At 40.8% G+C, this 18,677-nt stretch overlaps 1 protein-coding gene across 1 annotated transcript in view; it reads right to left on the bottom strand.

Annotated features, from left to right (window-relative positions):
- Positions 1-439: 439 nt before the first annotated feature.
- The window catches only part of LOC101106149 (bile acid-CoA:amino acid N-acyltransferase), a 36,316-nt gene continuing 18,078 nt past the window's right edge, over positions 440-18,677 (bottom strand). Inside the window, 2 exon segments of the mRNA XM_042244823.2 lie at positions 440-1,115; positions 2,129-2,157. Of these exon segments, the coding sequence (XP_042100757.1) occupies positions 553-1,115; positions 2,129-2,157 (592 nt within the window). The 3' untranslated portion in view covers positions 440-552.

The following is an 18,677-nucleotide window of genomic DNA, read 5'->3' as shown; positions in this document are numbered from 1 at the left end:
TGAATTATTGATTGTAGGCTGATTCATGTTACCTCCGTAACTGCTTCCATATCATCTTAATATATTTTTTACTCACGTCTAGTTTTCCAAACCAATGAAGTAACCATGAGCATATTTTTTTCTTTCTTTTTTAAAATATTTATTTATTTGGCGGCTCTGGGACTTAGCTGCAGCATGTGGGATCTTCAGTCTTTGCTGTGGCATGTACGATCTTTCTACTTGCAGCATGCAAACTCTTAGTTGCAGCATGTGGGATCTAGTTCCCTCACCAGGGAATGAATGCAGGCACCTTGCAGTGGCAGCATGGAGTCTTAGTCACTGGACCACCAGCAAAGTCCCATGAGTATATTTTCAAATATGAGAAAACGAAGCATATTTTAAATTTTATTTTATTTAAGTATAGTTGATTTACAATGTTGTGTTAAAAAGCATATTAATTTGGGTTTTAAGAAATCCATTTGTCAGCACCTGATTCTACTGTTCCATGAAAATCAAGTGAAGGTCTGGTAAAGCATCCTATTCCTTCTCTATTTCTAGGAATATTTGCTCTTCTCAGAGATGACTAGTCACAACCAGAAAAAGGTGCTTCCTGAGAAACCTCTGGATTTCCTTCCAAGAATGTTCATGTCTGCTGTGTGTGGGAAAAGGAATCTCCTCCTCGGTGCATGGAGAAGTGGAGATTAGAGATCCTGGAGGCAGAGCATTGGGTTTGGGGCTGGGGGGAGGCTGTATCAGGTGGCCTACTCCAAAGTAAGACAGCAGAGTCCAGTTGTTCCTCCCACGTCTCTTCAGATGTTCTGTGCTTGCGCTGCATATGCTTTCCCTACTGACATTCTTATCTTCTTCTCCCACAATGAAGAGAAAATGTCCCTGGGTCTTTTCAATGGGGAGAAAAGAAGTCTCACTGGCTTCAGCTCTAGTTTCCTCAAATATGTGCTATAACCTTACTAACCCTAAGGCACTGATGGATAGTAGAGGAGGAGAGAATGGCAAGGGCTGATTTATCTGATCATGATATATCTGTGGAATGTCAAGAGTAAAGTTGGGCTCATTAATAAGCACAGTGGCTATGACTTCTTTTAGGTGAATAGCCATGGAGAAGCCAATCTCTGCTCCTTTCATATGGAGACTACCCCAATGCTTGCCCCCAAGAACCTGTAAAAAAATTAATACAGAAACCTCAAGTAAATATTAATACAGCCTGGAGACCAGTGGGAGGAGCTCTCATTTCTGCAACAATGGCAAAGCCCAACAGGTAGAAAGGCTCCTCTTTTTTCCAGCAAGGACTCAGTCAATGAAAAGTCCTGGGTTCTTTGCTCACTGTAAGCTCTCCCATCTTCCTTTTCGCCTCCAGGAAATCCTTCCCTTGCTGTGCAGGGACTTGCATGTGGTTCACCATGGTTCTAGATCTCAGCTTGCAATTTCTGCTGATCCTGAATAACCTCATCTTTGCTGGAAAAGCATCTGGCACCCTATTTGTTTTAGGTCAACATTTGGTGGCCCATACAAGGACCAGAGAGCTTCCCTGGTGGCTCAGTGGTAAAGAATCTGCCTGCAATGCAAGAGACCTAGGTTCCGTCTCTGGGTCAGAAAGATCCCCTGGAGAAGGAAATGGCCGTGTGGGAAATCCCATGGACAGAGGAGCCTGGCAGGCTACAGTCTACAGGAACACGACTTAGTGACTAATCCACCACCACAAGGACCAGAGGAAACCCCCAAGGACCCCCGGGCTAATGAGCAGAGAGGTGAGGTATCCACAGTTGCTCCCTTTATCGCTCATTCCTTCTCTCACTGACCCTGTACATCTTTCTCCTGATTCAAGCCTTTGTAGTCTGTGGACTAAAAATGCTGTCTGCCACATCAGTTGAAAAAGGATGTGGTGGCCATTAAGCCATTAGCCACTACAGCCCCTCCTCCGACAGAGAACCCTGAGGGAACTCAGGATGGAAACAAACAGGATGCTGGTCCTAGATAGCTGATGTGTATATCAAAGGAATGATTTCAGTGAACCCAGATTCTTGTATCTTCCTATACGTAGAAAAGTACAAATTCATTAATTTGAGATGACTGGTTTTCTTTAATAAATAGTAATCTTTTGATCAGTAAAACCTGGTTTTTGTTGAAGAACTCTTACATATCCTGGCTTCTCCCTTACCTCTAGAGAGCAGTCCCTCAGAACTATCTGAGAAGCTGCCCCCTCGGCTTAAAGGTCCTCAGTTTGTCCACCAAATAAAACATAATTCTCAACTTTCAGGTTGTTTTCTTTCTCTTTTTTCAGTTGACCCCTCTTTGTACTTAAAGCTCTTCAGGTTGTATTAGGGATCTGTTTTTAGGTTTCACTCTTTCTGGTTAAAGCCTTGTTCTGTATGCAAGTACTCTTTTGGCAGTTCAAGCTTATTCTGAGATCACACTGCTTCAACTGAAATTGGCTGAGAAGCTGTCAACTCAGTTCCTTCAGGTACAGGGGTTGTTTCACTGAAACTGAATCACTTCACTGAAATGGAGCCATCAGCCTGTACCTTTGGAATGGGCGCGGTTTCATAGGCACTAGTGGGGAAGCCTTCGGCCTGGGTCCTCCAGGACCAAGCTGTTCCCTCAGGACTGGTGGGTATTAGGCCTGCAGACAGTTTGAGCTGCAAGCTGTTAAAACTGAGCTGTTTAAGATATAAATTGTTTAAGCTGTTGGAAAATTATTCTTTTATTCTAGAGAAAAAGTCTCTGAGAGATGGTATCCTGGTTATCTATATATCTTGAGGGCACACCCCCCCCCCACACACACACACACACACACTGAGATTCTAGTCAATTTTATGTTTAAAATCTTTATTTTTCCTCATGCTAGTGGACTGACCTAACCAAAGGCAATTCAGAATATCAGTGGCCATTATGCGTAACTTTTGAAATTCCTAAATTTAATTTTGTTAAAACCAAACTGGAAAACAATGGCGTAAAAATCTTCAGAACTGAATGAAATGCCTATTTTGATTGGTATTTTGGGATGATGGCATAAATGTTAGATATTGTGTCCAGACAAGAAAATTAAAGCATAACATACTCCCTGTCAGAGCTGGGCCCTCCCTCTGTGCAGTCTGCATCTGTATTATCCATTAACCAGAGCGCCTCAAGGCAGGAATGCCCACTTGACTGTAAAAATTAACCTTTTCCCTTCTTCATATACCAGTAATGTTACTCCTTAAAAGATAACATTCCTTTCCTAATCCTGGAAGAGATCGTGGTGACCCATTGCTGGCTTTGTATAGTGCTTGTCGGGACTGTGTATCTCTGATGAATTTTACATAAAACATCAATGTGCCATTTTGATGTATGATCCTTTGTTTCAAGAATGTATGTAACTGGGCCTTTGACTTCTTTTTTTTTTTTTTTTTTTAAGAACAGTCCTCAAAAAGACTGTCTCCTGGGTTATAATCCTCAGGTTGGCTTCAGTAAAATTTTCTATTTCTCCTGAAGACCAACTGTTGATTAATTTTTCATCCACAGAGACTTTAACCAAGGCAAATGAACTATTTTAAAAAAATAAAATGATGCCTGAAACCTCAGGTTCTTCATTGACTTCTTTGTCTGAGCTGACTCTGATGGGGGCTTCCCAGGTGGCGCTAGTGGTAAAGAACCCGCTTGCCAATTCAGGAGATGTAAACACACAGGTTCGATCCCTGAGTTGGTAAGAACCCCTGGAGAAGGGTACAGCAACCCTCTCCAGTATTCTTGCCTGGAGAATCCCATGGAGAATCCCATGGACAGAGGAGCGTGGCAGGCTATAGCCCATAGGGTCACAAAGAATCAGGCTTGACTAAAGCAATGTAGCATGCACAGAAGCTGCCTCTGATGCCATCTTGTCTCCCTCCCTCACCTCCTCATGCCCAGTCTCTGCCCTAGGCACCACCTTCCTTCTTTCCTTCGATGCCACCCACATTGCCTCTATACCCTCAATTTTTCTATACTAATTCTCTCAATTTTCTTTTTGCCTGAATCCCTCCCCACCTTTTCCCTCTAAACTTATCAAAGCTCAATTCAGTTCAGTCACTCAGTTGTGTTTGCAACCCCATGGACTGCAACATGCCAGGCCTTCCTGTCCATCACCAACTCCCGGAGCTTGCTCAAACTCATGTCCATCAAGTTGGTGAAGCCATCCAACCATCTCATCCTCTGTCGTCCCCTTCTCCTCCTGCCTTCAATCTTTCCCAGCATCAGTGTCTTTTCCAATGAGACAGGTCTTCACATCTGGTGGCCAAAGTATTGGAGTTTCAGCTTCAGCATCAGTCCATCCAATGAATATTCAGTACTGATTTCCTTTAGGATTGAATGGTTTGATCTCTTTGCTGTTCAAGGACCTGGTGTCTGGGAAGGGAAACATCTTCCAGGGTGGGTTAATATGGATGTCGTAAGAAGGAAGTCTTTTATTAAAGCTAGCCCCTTTAAAACTAATACTTCTGAGGATGCAGAACCTTCATTTATATTTCCTGAACTAAAGCTGAACTGTGAGCCATAGTCAAAGATTTTCCCAAAATAACCGAAGATCCTCACAAATTTTGTGAAAAATTTAACATCGTTATTTAAACTTATCAATCTTATTTTTATAACTTACACCTGCTAGTTTCATATGCTTGTCAGTAAAGGACAAGCCCAGGATTAGATGAAAACCCCCAAATGGGAAAATCCTGAAATTTCCCTCTGATGGAGACAATTCTCAAACATTGAGGCATGTGGAAGTAATTTTGGCTTATACACAGCAGCCTGAACTTTGTGTGAATTAAAATAGCTTGTTATACACACAGCACATCTGCTTTAACCATCAAGATAAAGAATGTGTGTTCTGAAGGTAAGGGGAAAAACTCCCTTTTTAGGACATCCATATTAACACTCCCTGGAAGATGTTTCCCTTCCCAGACACCAGGTCTTACTGTCTCACTCTATATTTACTAAATCTCTCTATTTTGGAAACTTGAAGGAATATACCCCTGTCATGTTTGATGTATGTTCTTTGTTCTGATAAAGTATATAGCTATGCTAAAAACCATTTTTCAACCAAGCAGTTTCTCAGAATAATCTGAGAGATTGTCTCCTGTGTTATAGTCCTCAGTTTGGCTCAAACAACACTCTTTTCTATTCCTATTACAAGTAGTTTATTTATTATTTCCATCAACACCTAAGATTACAACACAGAGACCAACCTACTAACTTATATGATCAAGTTTGAGCAAGTGCTAGGTGACTTTTTCAAAGCCTGTTGATTGGAACAAAATTCAGACTTTTTACATGAAAACCTGATGAATCTGCTCATGACTATTACAATCAACTTCAGATTATTTTAAAAGAAAATTCTGATCTTTTAAAGGTTGATTCCACCCAGATAGCTTTTAACTTTGTGTTTATTGATGGACTAAACCAGAACATTTCCTTTCTAGTAAAAAGAACCAAGATGGAATGGGAAACTAGAATTTTCCACTCCAGAGTTTAGATAATCTGGCAAACTCTCTCACACTCTAAATGAGTCACCAAAATGAAAGACCACCTAAATTCTTAAACTCCAGCAAATGACAGTCCCTAAATGAAAACCAAAACCCACCTAGTTTTAAACACCATATGCCCTCTGGCCAGTCTTTCGAATGTTCTCCCAGTTCTCAATAATAGGGTTTGGAGGGGACTACAGGAGCTCTTTCCCACCTTCCCTCTTAATAGAATGGGAGAAACATTTCCTCAGATTGGGGATGGGTCTCTTCCTGTTCTAAGTAACACCAGAACCACAATCTTGGTGCTCAGCACCACTACTATAAAGCAGCCCCTGCCTCGGAGTACTAAAACAATTCAAATATGGGATCTCTAGTGAACCCCAAAGAGCTTCCTGTCTCTGAACCTATTCCCTTTTGTTTAGGCCCTTTGAGAGATACACACCATTTTCTCCTTAGCTCCTCTGCCCTTATCCATTTATCAGGTTGAGACTTCTTAGATAAGCATCATGCCAGAATTTCTTTATCCCAAAAAGGGAAAATAATTCTAGCATTTGACAGTAGTCATGAAAGTAACCAATCACATAAATTAAATGACCCTTTGACATCTTTTCATTGCTTCAGCTCTGAGTCCTAGAGCTGATCCTCAAAACACTGATTATTTGTTCTGTTGAATTAGCTACCACTTTCCTATGGACAAAAATCTGTAACTGACCCTGGCAAAATTTACAGCACACCTCCCATCATGACTCAGATAGGTCTCTCAAAACCTCTTTCTGCAATTAATTAATACCTTTTAAGTAAAGAAGCCCTTAATGGTAGACAAGTCTTAAGACCTCACTATCCCCTGTACTAATCTTTCTAATATTTCTACTTGACCTGTGAGAAAACCTAGGACCCAGGATGGATGTTCACCCAGAATCTCCAGGTAATAAACAACACATCCCTCGATGCCTTGTTGTTCCTAACTCTTATATGTTACTAATATCCACTGTCACTAGAAGTAAACTCTTTACCATAGTTGATTTATGCAGTGCATTCTCTAGTACTCCAGTTGATGAAGCCAGCCATTAAATGTTGCCTTTATTTGGAAAGAAAAAGAATTCACCTGGACACTAATGCCTCAGGTTTCACTAAGAGTCCTTATTTCTCAATTTCTGAAGACTGATCTGAATGACAGAATGTGTGGATGATTTGCTTCTTTGCTCTTCTTCTCAAGCCTCCTCAGAGAAAGACAGCATACACTTGCTAAAGTATTAGCTTCAAAGGGACATAAAGCCACCAAAATTTCCAAGGAAAATTGCAGTTTGTCCAAACCCAGGTTGATATTTAGGGCATCTGATACAGAACAGGGACTACACCTAGATCCAGATAGACTTTATAGTGTCCAGAGTTTCCCCAAACCCAAAACTAAACAGCATCTGTGACATTTTCTTGCGATAGTTGGTTATGTTCAAATTAGATTCCAAATTTCTCTCTTATGGCCAAATCTCTTTGTGTTTTATTCAAGAATAACAACCCCAGTACAATTTAAGAGGAAAAACCAGAGGACATAGCTTCTAAGGCCTTAAAAGAGAGCTTGATGAACTCACCTCCCTGGGGCATTCCAATGATCAGATTCCCTTTTACCTTTTTTGAAAAGGAAGGAGGTACCCTTGGGGTACTCACCCCAAAACACAAGGACCACCACTGACCCATAGGATATTCTAGCCAGCAGCTGGATCCTGTGACAGAGGGACACCAGCCTTGCCTTAGAGTGATTCAGTGCAGTTCAGTCACTCAGTCATGCCTGACTCTCTGCGACCCCATGAACTGCAGCACTCCAGGCTTCCCTGTCCATTAATCACCAACTCCTGGAGTTTACACAAACTCACATCGATTGAGTCCATGATGGCGCCAACCATCTCATTCTCTGTCATCACCTTCTCCTCCCGCTTTCAATCCTTTCCAGCACCAGGGTCTTTTCAAATGAGTCAGTTCTTCACATAGGTGGCCAAAGTATTGGAGTTTCAGCTTCAGCATTGGTCCTTCCAATGAATATTCAGGACTGATTTCCTTTAGGATGGACTGGTTGGATCTCTCTACTGTCCAAGGGACTCTCAAGAGTCTTCTCCAACACTGTTATCAAAAGCATCAATTCTTCAGAACTTGGCCTTCTTTATAGTACAACTCTAACATACATACATCACTACTGGAAAAACCATAGCTCTGACTAGACAGACCTTTGTTGGCAAAGTAATGTCTCTGTTTTTTAATATGCTGTCTAGGTTGGTCATAACTTTTCTCCCAAGGAGCAAGCAAGTTCTTTTAATTTCATAGCTGTAGTCACCATCTGCAGTGATTTTGGAGCCCCCCAAAATAAAGTCTGCCACTGTTTCCATTGTTTCCCCATCTATTTGCCATGAAGTGATGGGATCAGATGCCATGATCTTAGTTTTCTGAATGTTGAGTTTTAAGCCAACTTTTTCACTCTCCTTTTCACTTTCATCAAGAGACTTTAGCTCTTCTTTGCTTTCTGCCATAAGGGTGGTGTTATCCACATATTGATATTTCTCCTGGAAATCTTGATTCCAGCTTGTGTTTCATCCAGTCCAACATTTCTCATGATGCACTCTGTGTATAAGTTAAATAAGCAGGGTGACAATATACAGTCTTGATGTACTCCTTTCCTGATTTGGAACCAGTCTGTTTTTCCATATCTACTTCTAACTGTTGCTTCTTGACCTGCATATAGATTTCTCAGGAGGCAGGTCAGGTGGTCTGGTATTCCCATCTTTTGAATAATTTTTCAGAGTTTGTTGTGACCCACACTGTCAAAGGCTTTGGCATAGTCAATAAAGCAGAAATAGATGTTTTCCTGGAACTCTCTTGCTTTTTCGATGATCCAACAGATGGAGGCAATTTGATCTCTGGTTCTTCAGCCTTTTCTAAATCCAGCTTGAACATCTGGAAGTTTACAGTTCATGTACTGTTGAAGCCTGGCCTTGAGAATTTTGAGCATTACTTTTCTGGCATGTGAGATGAGTGTAATTGTGCAGTAGTTTGAACATTCTTTAGCATTGCCTTTCTTTGGGACTGGAATGAAAACTGACCTTTTCCAGTCCTGTGGCCACTGCTGAGTTTTCTAAATTTGCTGGCATATTGAGTGCAGCACTTTCACAGCATCATCTTTCAGGATTTGAAATAGCTCCACTGGAATTCCATCACTTCCACTAGGTTTGTTTGTAGTGATGCTTCTTAAGACCTACTTGACTTCACATTCCAGAATGTCTGGCTCTAGGTGAGTGATAATACCATTGTGATTATCTGGGTTGTGAAGATCTTTTTTGGATAGTTCTTCTGTGTATTCTTGCCAACTCTTCTTAGTATCTTCTGCTTCTGTTGGGTCCAAACCATTTCTGTCCTTTATTTTGCCCATCTTTGCATGAAATGTTCCCTTGGTATCTCTAATTTTCATGAAGAGGTCTCTAGTCTTTCCCTTTCTATTGTTTTCCTCTATTTCATTGCACTGACCATTGAGAAAGGCTTTCTTATCTCTCCTTGCTATTCTTTTGGAACTCTGCATTCAAATGGGTATGTCTTTCCTTTTCTCCTTTGCTTTTCACTTCTCTTCTTTTCATAGCTATTTGTAAGGTCTCCTCAGACAACCATTTTGCCTTTTTGCCTTTCTTTTCCTTGGGGATGGTCTTGATCACTGCTTCCTGTACAATGTCATGAACCTCTGTCCATAGTTCATCAAGCATTCTGTCTATCAGATCTAATCCCTTGAATCTATTTCTCACTTCCACTGTATAATCCTAAGGGACTTGATTTAGGTCATACCTGAATGGTCTAGTGGTTTTTCCTACTTTCTTCAATTTAAGTCTGAATTTGGCAATAAGGGGTTCATGATCTGTGCCACAGTCAGCTCCTGGTCTTGTTTTTGTTGACTGTATAGAGCTTCTCCATCTTTGTCTGCAAAGAATGGAATCAATCTGATTTTGGTGTTGACCATCTGGTGATGTCCATGTGCAGAGTTTTCTCTTGTGTTGTTGAAAAAGGATGTTTGCTATGACCAGTGCATTCTCTTGGCAAAACTCTATTAGCCTTTACCCTGCTTCATTCTGTATTCCAAGGCCAAATTTGCATGTTACTCCAGGTATTTCTTGATTTCCTACTTTTGCATTCCAGTCCCCTATAATGAAAAAAACATGTTTTGGGGGTGTTAGTTCTAGAAGGTCTTGTAGGTCTTCATAGAACCGCTCAACTTCAGCTTCTTCAGCTTACTGGTTTGTGCATAGACATGGATTACTGTGATATTGAATGGTTTGCCTTGGAAACTCTGTCATTTTTGAGATTGCATCAAGTACTGCATTTCACACTCTTTTGTTGACTATGATGGCTACTCCATTTCTTCTAAGGGATTCTTGCCCACAGTAGTAGATATAATGGTCATTGAGTAAATACACCCATTCCAGTCCATTTTAGTTCGCTGATTCCTAAAATGTCAACGTTTACTCTTGCCATCTCCTGTTTGACCACTTCCAGTATGCCTTGATTCATGAACCTAACATTCCAGGTTCCTATGCAATATTGTGCGTTACAGCATCGGACTTTATTTCCATTACCAGTCATATCCACAACTCAGTGTTGGTTTTGCTTTGGCTCTGTCTCTTCATTCTTTCTGGAGCTATTTCTCCACTGATCTCCACTAGCATATTGGGCACGTACTGACCTGGGGAGTTCATCTTTCAGTGTCCTCCTATCATTTTGCCTTTTCATTTGTTTATGGGATTCTCAAGGCAAGAATACTGAAGTGGTTTGCAGTTTCCTTCTCCAGTGGACTACATTTTGTCAGAATTCTTCACCACAACGCATCCATCTTGGGTGGTCCTATATGGCATGGTTCATAGTTTCACTGAGTTAGACAAGGCTGTGGTCCATGTGATCAGATTGGTTAGTTTTCTGTGATTGTGGTTTTCAGTCTGTCTGCCCTCTGATAGAGAAGAATAAGAGGCTTATGGAAGCTTCCTGATGGGACAGACTGATTGAGAGGGAAACTGGGTGGGGCCATGCTCAGTAAATCTTTAATCCAATTTTCTGTTGGTGGACAGAGCTGCTCTTTCATTAGGCCTCTGCTCTTTCAGTTAAGACCACTGAGAAAATTGTCATGGAATCCCCTTTAACTGTTTTTATACTTTATGCATTAGAAGCTTTCCTGAATTTTCATCACTCTCAACATTTCTCAGTCAGCCACCTCACCCCCGTGAACTGTTTCTGTTAATTGTTCCTCACATAACTCTTCCACATTGTATTAAGCTCAACCCTGCTGTTCTTCACCTCTCCATCACTGAAGAAGTCCCTTTTGACAGCTTAACATGGAGAGATCACCTCCTGACTGGTCCTGATGGTCTACAGGCAAATCCTCTGAGTAATACTGACCTCTCATGGTTCACTCTCGTGGTTCTCATATAAAAAGTGCTGTGCTAAGCTACTTCAACTCCTTCTGATGTTAAGGCAGCATCTTTACATATGGCTACTTTAGCCCAACAGGCTGAATTATACACTATTAGTGGGTTTGTACTTTAGCCAATGGCAAAACTGGCAACATTTATACTGATAGCAGATGTGCTTTTGGAGAAGCTCATGATTTTGGAATATTTTAGAAGACCTGGCTTCCATACTTCCAACCACAACAAAAATTTAAATGGCTTCATTGTTTAGGAATTTTTGTCTGCTGCCTTAGCTATTATTAAGATTCTGTGAACATTCTAAATCTTACTCTCTGAAAGCTAAGGAAATCACCTTGTGATATTTACATACACACACATACATACACAAAAACCAGTCTTAAAGCAACCAGCAGTAGCTAAAACTTTGTTATGGTCCAAAGTTTTATTTCCCTAAATGATAACTTCAGAAAACTTGTTAGAGAAGCCCAACAATTGACCTCAGAAGAGGAAAAACAAGATTGGAAATTCAACAATTGTTGGTTTGATAAAAAGAGAAAGCTCTGATTTAGACCAAATGACAACCCATCCTACCAGAGACTCTAAAATCCCCACTCCTCACCACTGTAAATGCATTAAACTGTTGATCTGCTGACAAAATGACAGCACTCATGAGTCAATATTTGTGGGAAAATAATAACTAAGCCACAAAAAAATACATACCACGCTTGTCCCACCTGTCCAAAACACAACCTATGGAAACCTAGTCATACTGCTCCCAGGCATTATTAACTACCTAATGGACAATTCAAAGTCTGGCAAATGGCTTTCATATAACTTTTTGCATCTCATGGATATAAGTATGTTTTAGTCATTGTCTGTATATTTTCACACTGGACTGTGGCCTTCCCTTACAGATGGGCTACTGCCTCTTCTGTGGCTAACATCCTTCCAGAAAAGATTATCCTTACCTTATCCCCACTTGAACTTCATAGTGATCAAGGAACCTATTTTACTGGCCAGGTGCTTTGGTAAGTCTGTACAGTTTGGCTGGTTTTATACATTTTATTGTACTTTCTGCCCTCAATCCTTTGACTTAGTTGAACACACTAGTGGCATTGTTAAGAGTCAAGCAGCAAAACTAGTGAAAACCCTGTAAGTACTTTGACCAAAAACGTGGTCATTTGTCCTTCTAAATCTCAGATACATACCTTTTGGAGCCCATAAACTCTTACTCTAGTCAAAGAACACTTAATGAATTTGCCTTCTGCTTCTTTTGACCCACAGCCAATAAAGAAGAGATATTCCAATATTGCAAAGGCCTAATTGCTTCTGGGCTTTCCTGGTGGCTCAGAGAGCAAAGAATATGACTCCAATGTAGGAGACCTGAGTTCAACCCTGAAAGGTTGTTGTGGAACCATAAAAGATGCCGGGACCCTTGGCCTCCGGGAGAGAGGAATTCCGTCCAGGGCCAGTGACAAGGCTTAATCGCTCAGAGCTTTTGTGTAAAAAAGTTTTATTAAAGCATAAAAGAGATAGAGAAAGCTTCTGACATAGACTTCAAAATCAGGCAGAAAGAGTGCCCCCCTGCAAGTCTTTAGCCAGATGTTATATAGCTACTAGCAGGCTGCTAATTAGAGAAAGGGAATTCTCAAAACTCAAAGACTGGTACCAGGCCCTCACCCACAACATGCATTCTGAGACAACATTGGCACAAGGTGAGCTATCCTGGGCCATAAAATGATTGACATGAATCTTGAAGAAAGGCAGATTTCCAAGTAAATATATAGTTTCATTAACATAGATTAGGAGAACAATGTATGGGTAAAACATACTGGTTTGTTGAGCCCCTATTGGTTCTGAGTCTTAAGCGGAATCAACTTGGAGAAAGACAGAGTCTAGGGTAAATACATAGTTCGTTAACATAGTTTAAGAAAAACATTTCCATAAGAAAATCTCATTGGTTAGCTCAAAGTTCGATAAAAGCTCAGGTGGAACCAGGTGTCATCATGGCAACACAGAATTTGAAGAGAAACCTCCTTTTAATTTTGTATAGAGAAGGGGAAAAGAGTGACACTGGTAGTTTGTTTCCTCCTGCCACTTAAGAAAGAGACATCTCAATCCCTGGGTTGGGACTGTCCCCTGGAGAAAGAACTGTCAACCCACTCCAATATTCTTGCCTGGAGAATCCCATGGACAGAGGAGCCTGGCAGGCTAGAGTCCATAGGGTCACAAAGAGTCAGATGCGACTGAGCAACTAACGCACACAAATTGCTTCTATTAATAATAATCATATTTTGGTAGAGTAATCTTTTCACAGTGTCCTCTTAGAACACAAGGATTTTATGATTCACATTCTCCAACCTGGAGATTTCATCTATTGAAAAAGACCCTTCCAGAAAAAAGCTCTCTTCAGCCTCACAGGAAGGCCCTTGTGCACCAAACTCCAAGGAAGAGACTCTTAATTTTCATGACACATATAAAGAAAGTATCAAACCCTGACTAGACCTGCATATCATCTAGTGACCTGAAAGTAAAAATTTCCCAGAACTGAAGCAGATGATATCTGATGAGACAGCTTTCCCAAGATATTCAGACTAGACCTATTGGAAATTTGCTAACTTTTTTTCAGTCAGTTCAGTCACTCAGTTGTGTCCGACTCTCTGCGACCCCCTGGACTGCCGCACTCCAGTCTTCCCTGCCCATCACCAACTCCCGGAGCTTACTGAAACTCATGTCCATCGACTAGGCCATCCAACCATCTTAACCTCTGTCATGCCCTTCTCCTCCTGCCTTCAATCTTTCCCAGCATTAGGGTCTTTTCCAATGAGTCAGTTCTTCACATCAGATGGCCAAAGTATTGGAGTTTCAGCTTCAGTATCAGTCCTTCCAATGAATATTCAGGACTGATTTTCTTTAGGATTGACCAGGTGGATCTCCTTGCAATCTAAGGAACTCTCTTTCTATGTTTTTGCTTTGTTTGGCTGTGCTGTGCTCTATGTGGGATCTTAGTTCTCCTACCAGAGATCAAATTCATTGCCCATGGCAGTGGAAGGGCAGAGTCTTAACTGGATCATGAGGGAAGTCCCTGGAAGTTTGTCAACTTTTGGTGATGACATAATGCTTTCTATGATCTCGATAACATATGGATTTTAGATGAAAATGCTAGATAGTTGTCCCTCCTTGTTACTTGCATGGGACCTCAACTGGTTTCCAATCTATACACCTGCCCTCCAATGTGAGACATTACACCCAGGAAAGGTTCTTCTTGGCACTGAAGAACAAGTGGCTGCTGAAACTAGAAAACCTGACTCTTGATCAGTGGTACTTTCAGAGAAAGATCTTGATCTAAATTGGGAAATGCAAAAAATTAATAAACAAGAAACTTCAATTAAGTAAAATTGGGAGACCAGAAAGGGGAGCTCTCATACCCAGAGTCCAGCTGGAGGAAGACTCCTTTCTTGGCCAGGATTCAGCCAATGAAAAGCCACAGAGTCTTGTTTACTATAGGTCTTCCCCTCCCAACCCCCAACTTCCTTTTCCTCTCCATAAAAGCACTCCCTTTCCCTTGCTGTGTGGAGAATTGCATGTGGCTCTTCATGGTTGAAACACAAAATTGCAGTTCTCTGCTGATCTTGATTAAACCCACCTTGGCAGAGAAATATCTGGAGGTCTAGTTGTTTTAGGTAAACAGACCTGAAAATAATGTAAATGAGATATTGATTCCATCCATCATTTAGCAAAACCTTACCATCTCTATCAATCAATGATCTTCAGTGGCTAGTGGAAACAAAGCAAGTACTAATCCCACCTACATGCCCAGTTCTAGAGCTTTGGAATACATAACTAATGTCCAAGAAGATGACTCCTTCAAGAATATGTCAGGCTCTTACTGACTGAATACTATGGGTTGTGTTAGATGCTATTTTAAATTACCTTAAAAAAATGTAGAAGGGAAAATAAAAAAAAGACAGAATAAAAATATCAAATAATTATGTAGTATACTTGAAACCATAGCACTGTAAATCAACTATACTTCAATTAAAATGTGTGTGTTACATGAAAAAATAGAGAGAAAAAAGGCATGTACTTACTGTAAATAATATTAGCCAGCATAAAATTGATTAATCAACTTTGTTGTACTAATTCTGAGCTATCTAAAAGTTCAGAGGAAAGGGTGCTCTGTAGGAAAAGACTGAGTAAAAATGATGAGTTTAGTAGAGTAGAACATGAAAACTTGAATAGAGGATTGTAGACTTGCTTTGATTTCCCCAAAAGGTTTCTCATCCGGAAAAGGTTTCTCCTCTGGAAAAGGTTTCAGAAAAAAGGCTTGGCTTAGCTTCCTCTTTCATGGTCAGTCATCAAACCTGACAAGCACTTTACATCATCTACCCTGTACAAGCACTGAGGGGACACAGAGGAAAAAAAGGCATAATTTTTTTTATCAAGGAACTCACCACCAAGTGAAGAGATTGTCTGCTTCTTTCCTCCTATTCACTTTCACTTTTCACTTTCATGCATTGGAGAAGGAAATGGCAACCCACTCCAGTGTTCTTGCCTGGAGAATCCCAGGAACGGGGGAGCCTGGTGGGCTGCTGTCTATGGGGTTGTACAGAGTCGGACACGACTGAAGCGACGCAGCAGCAGCAGCAGCAGCATAAATTCTATGATAAAATAATGCACATAGGCAAGCCTGCCAACCCAGAAGGCAGAATCAGACATAACTATATGTAAAATAAGTAACTAATAAGAACCTGTTGTATAGCATAGGAAATACTACTCAATACTGCATAGTGGGCTAAATGGGAAAAGAATCTGAAAAAAAAAGTGCATATATGTATACGCATAGCTGATTCACTTTGCTATGTTTTCTGAAACTAACACAACACTGTAAATTAACTATACTCCAATAAAAATTAAGGAAAAAAAAGATTCTCAGAAGAAAAGGGCTATAAGTTGAGTATTTATGTTAAAAAAAAATGGAGCAAACAAGAAGAAATGGCATTCTATGCTAAGTGTAGTAGACATTGTTAGCTGCCTAGACAGGGGCCAGTTTCCACAGTTTTAAAGCTAATATGGCCTTGTCTTTTTAGGGCATAACAGTGTATCTAGTCTCAAAAGATAAATTCTGATGGATGTGAATCCATTCACCTTTGCTACATCCTTTTCAAGCTGCTCTTGGAAAGACACTAAATTTTACCTATGATCTTGGCTTTTTCCCCCAACATAAAATAGAATAAAATCATGAGGAGAAAGCCAAGTTTCCTGACCATTTTTTCCTGCTTATAATGCTGGCATGTTGATTTAATGCCTGAAATGCCACAGCTATCTTGTGATCTTGAGGAGAAAGTCGGGAAATTACAGAAATGTCAGTCCAGTCTCCTTGTTCAGAAACTCCTCTGAGTCTCCGAACTAGAGCTGGAAACACCTATCTCCAGGTCTGTTACATGAGAAAATAAAATGCCTTATGTTGATGCTGCTTAAGCCACCCTCAGTGACTTTTCTGAGAACATAGCCAAAGCATTCCTAGTGGATTTGCCATGGGAAGAACACCTGCTAAAACTCAGGAGCAGTGCATTCAGGGGACCACAGTAGTTCTTAACTACTTGAGTTTAAAGTATAAAACAGGAAGTAGTAAAATAAGGCTAGAAAGGAAAACAGCAGCTTGACAGGGAATGGCTTGGAAGAACATGCTAATCAGCAGATTTGACTCTTTCTTACACAGTGGAGAATCAGGAGAAATTCTAAAGAGAAGCGTAAGATAAGGCTGAGGTGGTAAAGAATCCACTTGCAATGCAGGAGGCCCCGGGTTGATTGCTGGGTTGGGAAGATCCCCTGGAGAAGGAATAGGCTACCCACTCCAGTATTCATGGGCTTCCCTGGTGGCTCAGGTGGCAAAGAATCTGCCTGCAAGGCGGGAGACCTGGGTTCGATCCCTGGGTTGGGAAGATCACCTGGAGGAGGGCATGCAACTCACTCCAGTATTATTGCCTGGAGAATCCCCATGGTCAGAGAAGCCCGGAGGGCTACAGTCCAAGGGGTTGCAAAGAGTCGAACATGACTGAGCAACTAACCATACATGCACACATACATAAGTCAGATTATGAAAAACTTTATTAAAGATGCTAGGAATCCTGACCTTTATCCTGTAGTAAATTGAGAGACTGTTAAGCAAATGAGTAGAAAAACCTAGTCTTGTAACTCTGACTTGCAAAAATGGAGGCAGAAAAGTCAAGCCTACTGCAGTGGTACAGGCAAGAAAGAAGATGCCTTTTTTAATTAGTGGTGGTGATAAAAAGGAAACGTGTCCATGAGCTATTTATGAGGGTAGAATATACAACTCCTAGTTGGTATAGGAGAGAAAGAAAAAAAAAAAAAAAACAGGAAGAAGGAGTTAAAGATCTTTTAAAAAAAAAATAGTGCAAAATAAAGCCTTCATTCTGCTTGAGCACTGACCCCATGCAAGGATAGACTCAGGGAGTCACATCTCTTCTAAAGTCATATTGATTCCCTAGATTTTCTTAGAAAAAATTTTTTATTAAGTAATATTTGAGTTTTTTCTTATTATTTAGAAAAATATGAATGAATATACCACTTGTATCTAGCTGACAGAAATGTGAGAAGTTCTTACAGCAAAGGAAAAAATTAAACAAACTGAGTGAGTCATATATACTCTCCATTTTCTACCCTGCATAGTAAGAGAAGTAGCTTGAACTTCCACCCTCACCCCTAATTTGGTTTAAAAGAACCTTTCAAGTTCTGAAATTCTATGTCAATATAAAATATACAGAGTCACAGGTATGGCAGGAGAGATGAGAATTCAGAATGGATTTAGCCATGGAAAATAAAGTAGAGACAGAGGGAAAGACGGCGGAGGAATAGGACGGGAAGACCACTTTCTCCCTCACAAATTCCTCAAAAGAACAGTTCAACGCTGAGCAAACTTCACAAAACAACTTCTGTAGGCTGGCAGAGGACATCAAGCAACCAGAAAAGCAGACCATTGTCTTCAAAAACAGATTTTTAATCTTTGCTCTTAGGTGTTTATTGCCAATTTTGTACATTTAAAAACCCAAACTTCACTACCCCAGTTTACCTGAGAGCGAGATTACTGGCTTGACCACTCTCTCCTCCTCTGGACTCTCCTTTTTCTCCACCAGGTGGCCTCTGTCTCTTTTCTCCCCCATCTCTCCTCTATCCAACTCTGTGAATCTCTGAGTGTTCCAGACGGTGGGGAACACCTAAGGAACAGGTTACTGGCAGGATTTGTCTCTCTCCTACTCATTCCTCTCTCTGATCCTCCTGGTCACCTCTGTCTACTTCCTCCCTCTCCTCTTCCCCGTATAACTCTGTAAATACCTCTGAGCGGTCCAGACTATAGAGCACACATAAGGAAGTGACTACTGGCTAGCTTGCTCTCTCCTCTTTTGATCTCACCGCATCTCATTCCAGTTACCTCTAACTACCTCCTCCATCTTCTCTTCTCCTTATAACCCAGAGAACCTCTCTGAGTGTCCCTCAATGTGGAGAAACTTTTCATCTTTAACCTAGATGTTTTATCATCAGTGCTGTATAGATGGAGAAGTCTAGAGGCTACTTAAAAATAAAACTGAAAACCAGAAGCAGGAGGCTTAAATCCAAAGCCTGAAAACATTAGAGAACTCTTGAACTCAAGGAACATTAAGCAATAGGAGCCCATCTAATGCCTTCATACCTACACTGAAACCAAGCTCCACCCAAGGGCCAACAAGTTCCAAAACAAGACATACCACGCAAATTCTCC

Source organism: Ovis aries, chromosome 2 (genome assembly GCF_016772045.2).
Source record: "Ovis aries strain OAR_USU_Benz2616 breed Rambouillet chromosome 2, ARS-UI_Ramb_v3.0, whole genome shotgun sequence".
NCBI lineage: Eukaryota > Metazoa > Chordata > Mammalia > Artiodactyla > Bovidae > Ovis > Ovis aries.
Note: the sequence above shows the minus strand (reverse complement) of the source record. Positions and strands in the feature narration are given on the sequence as shown.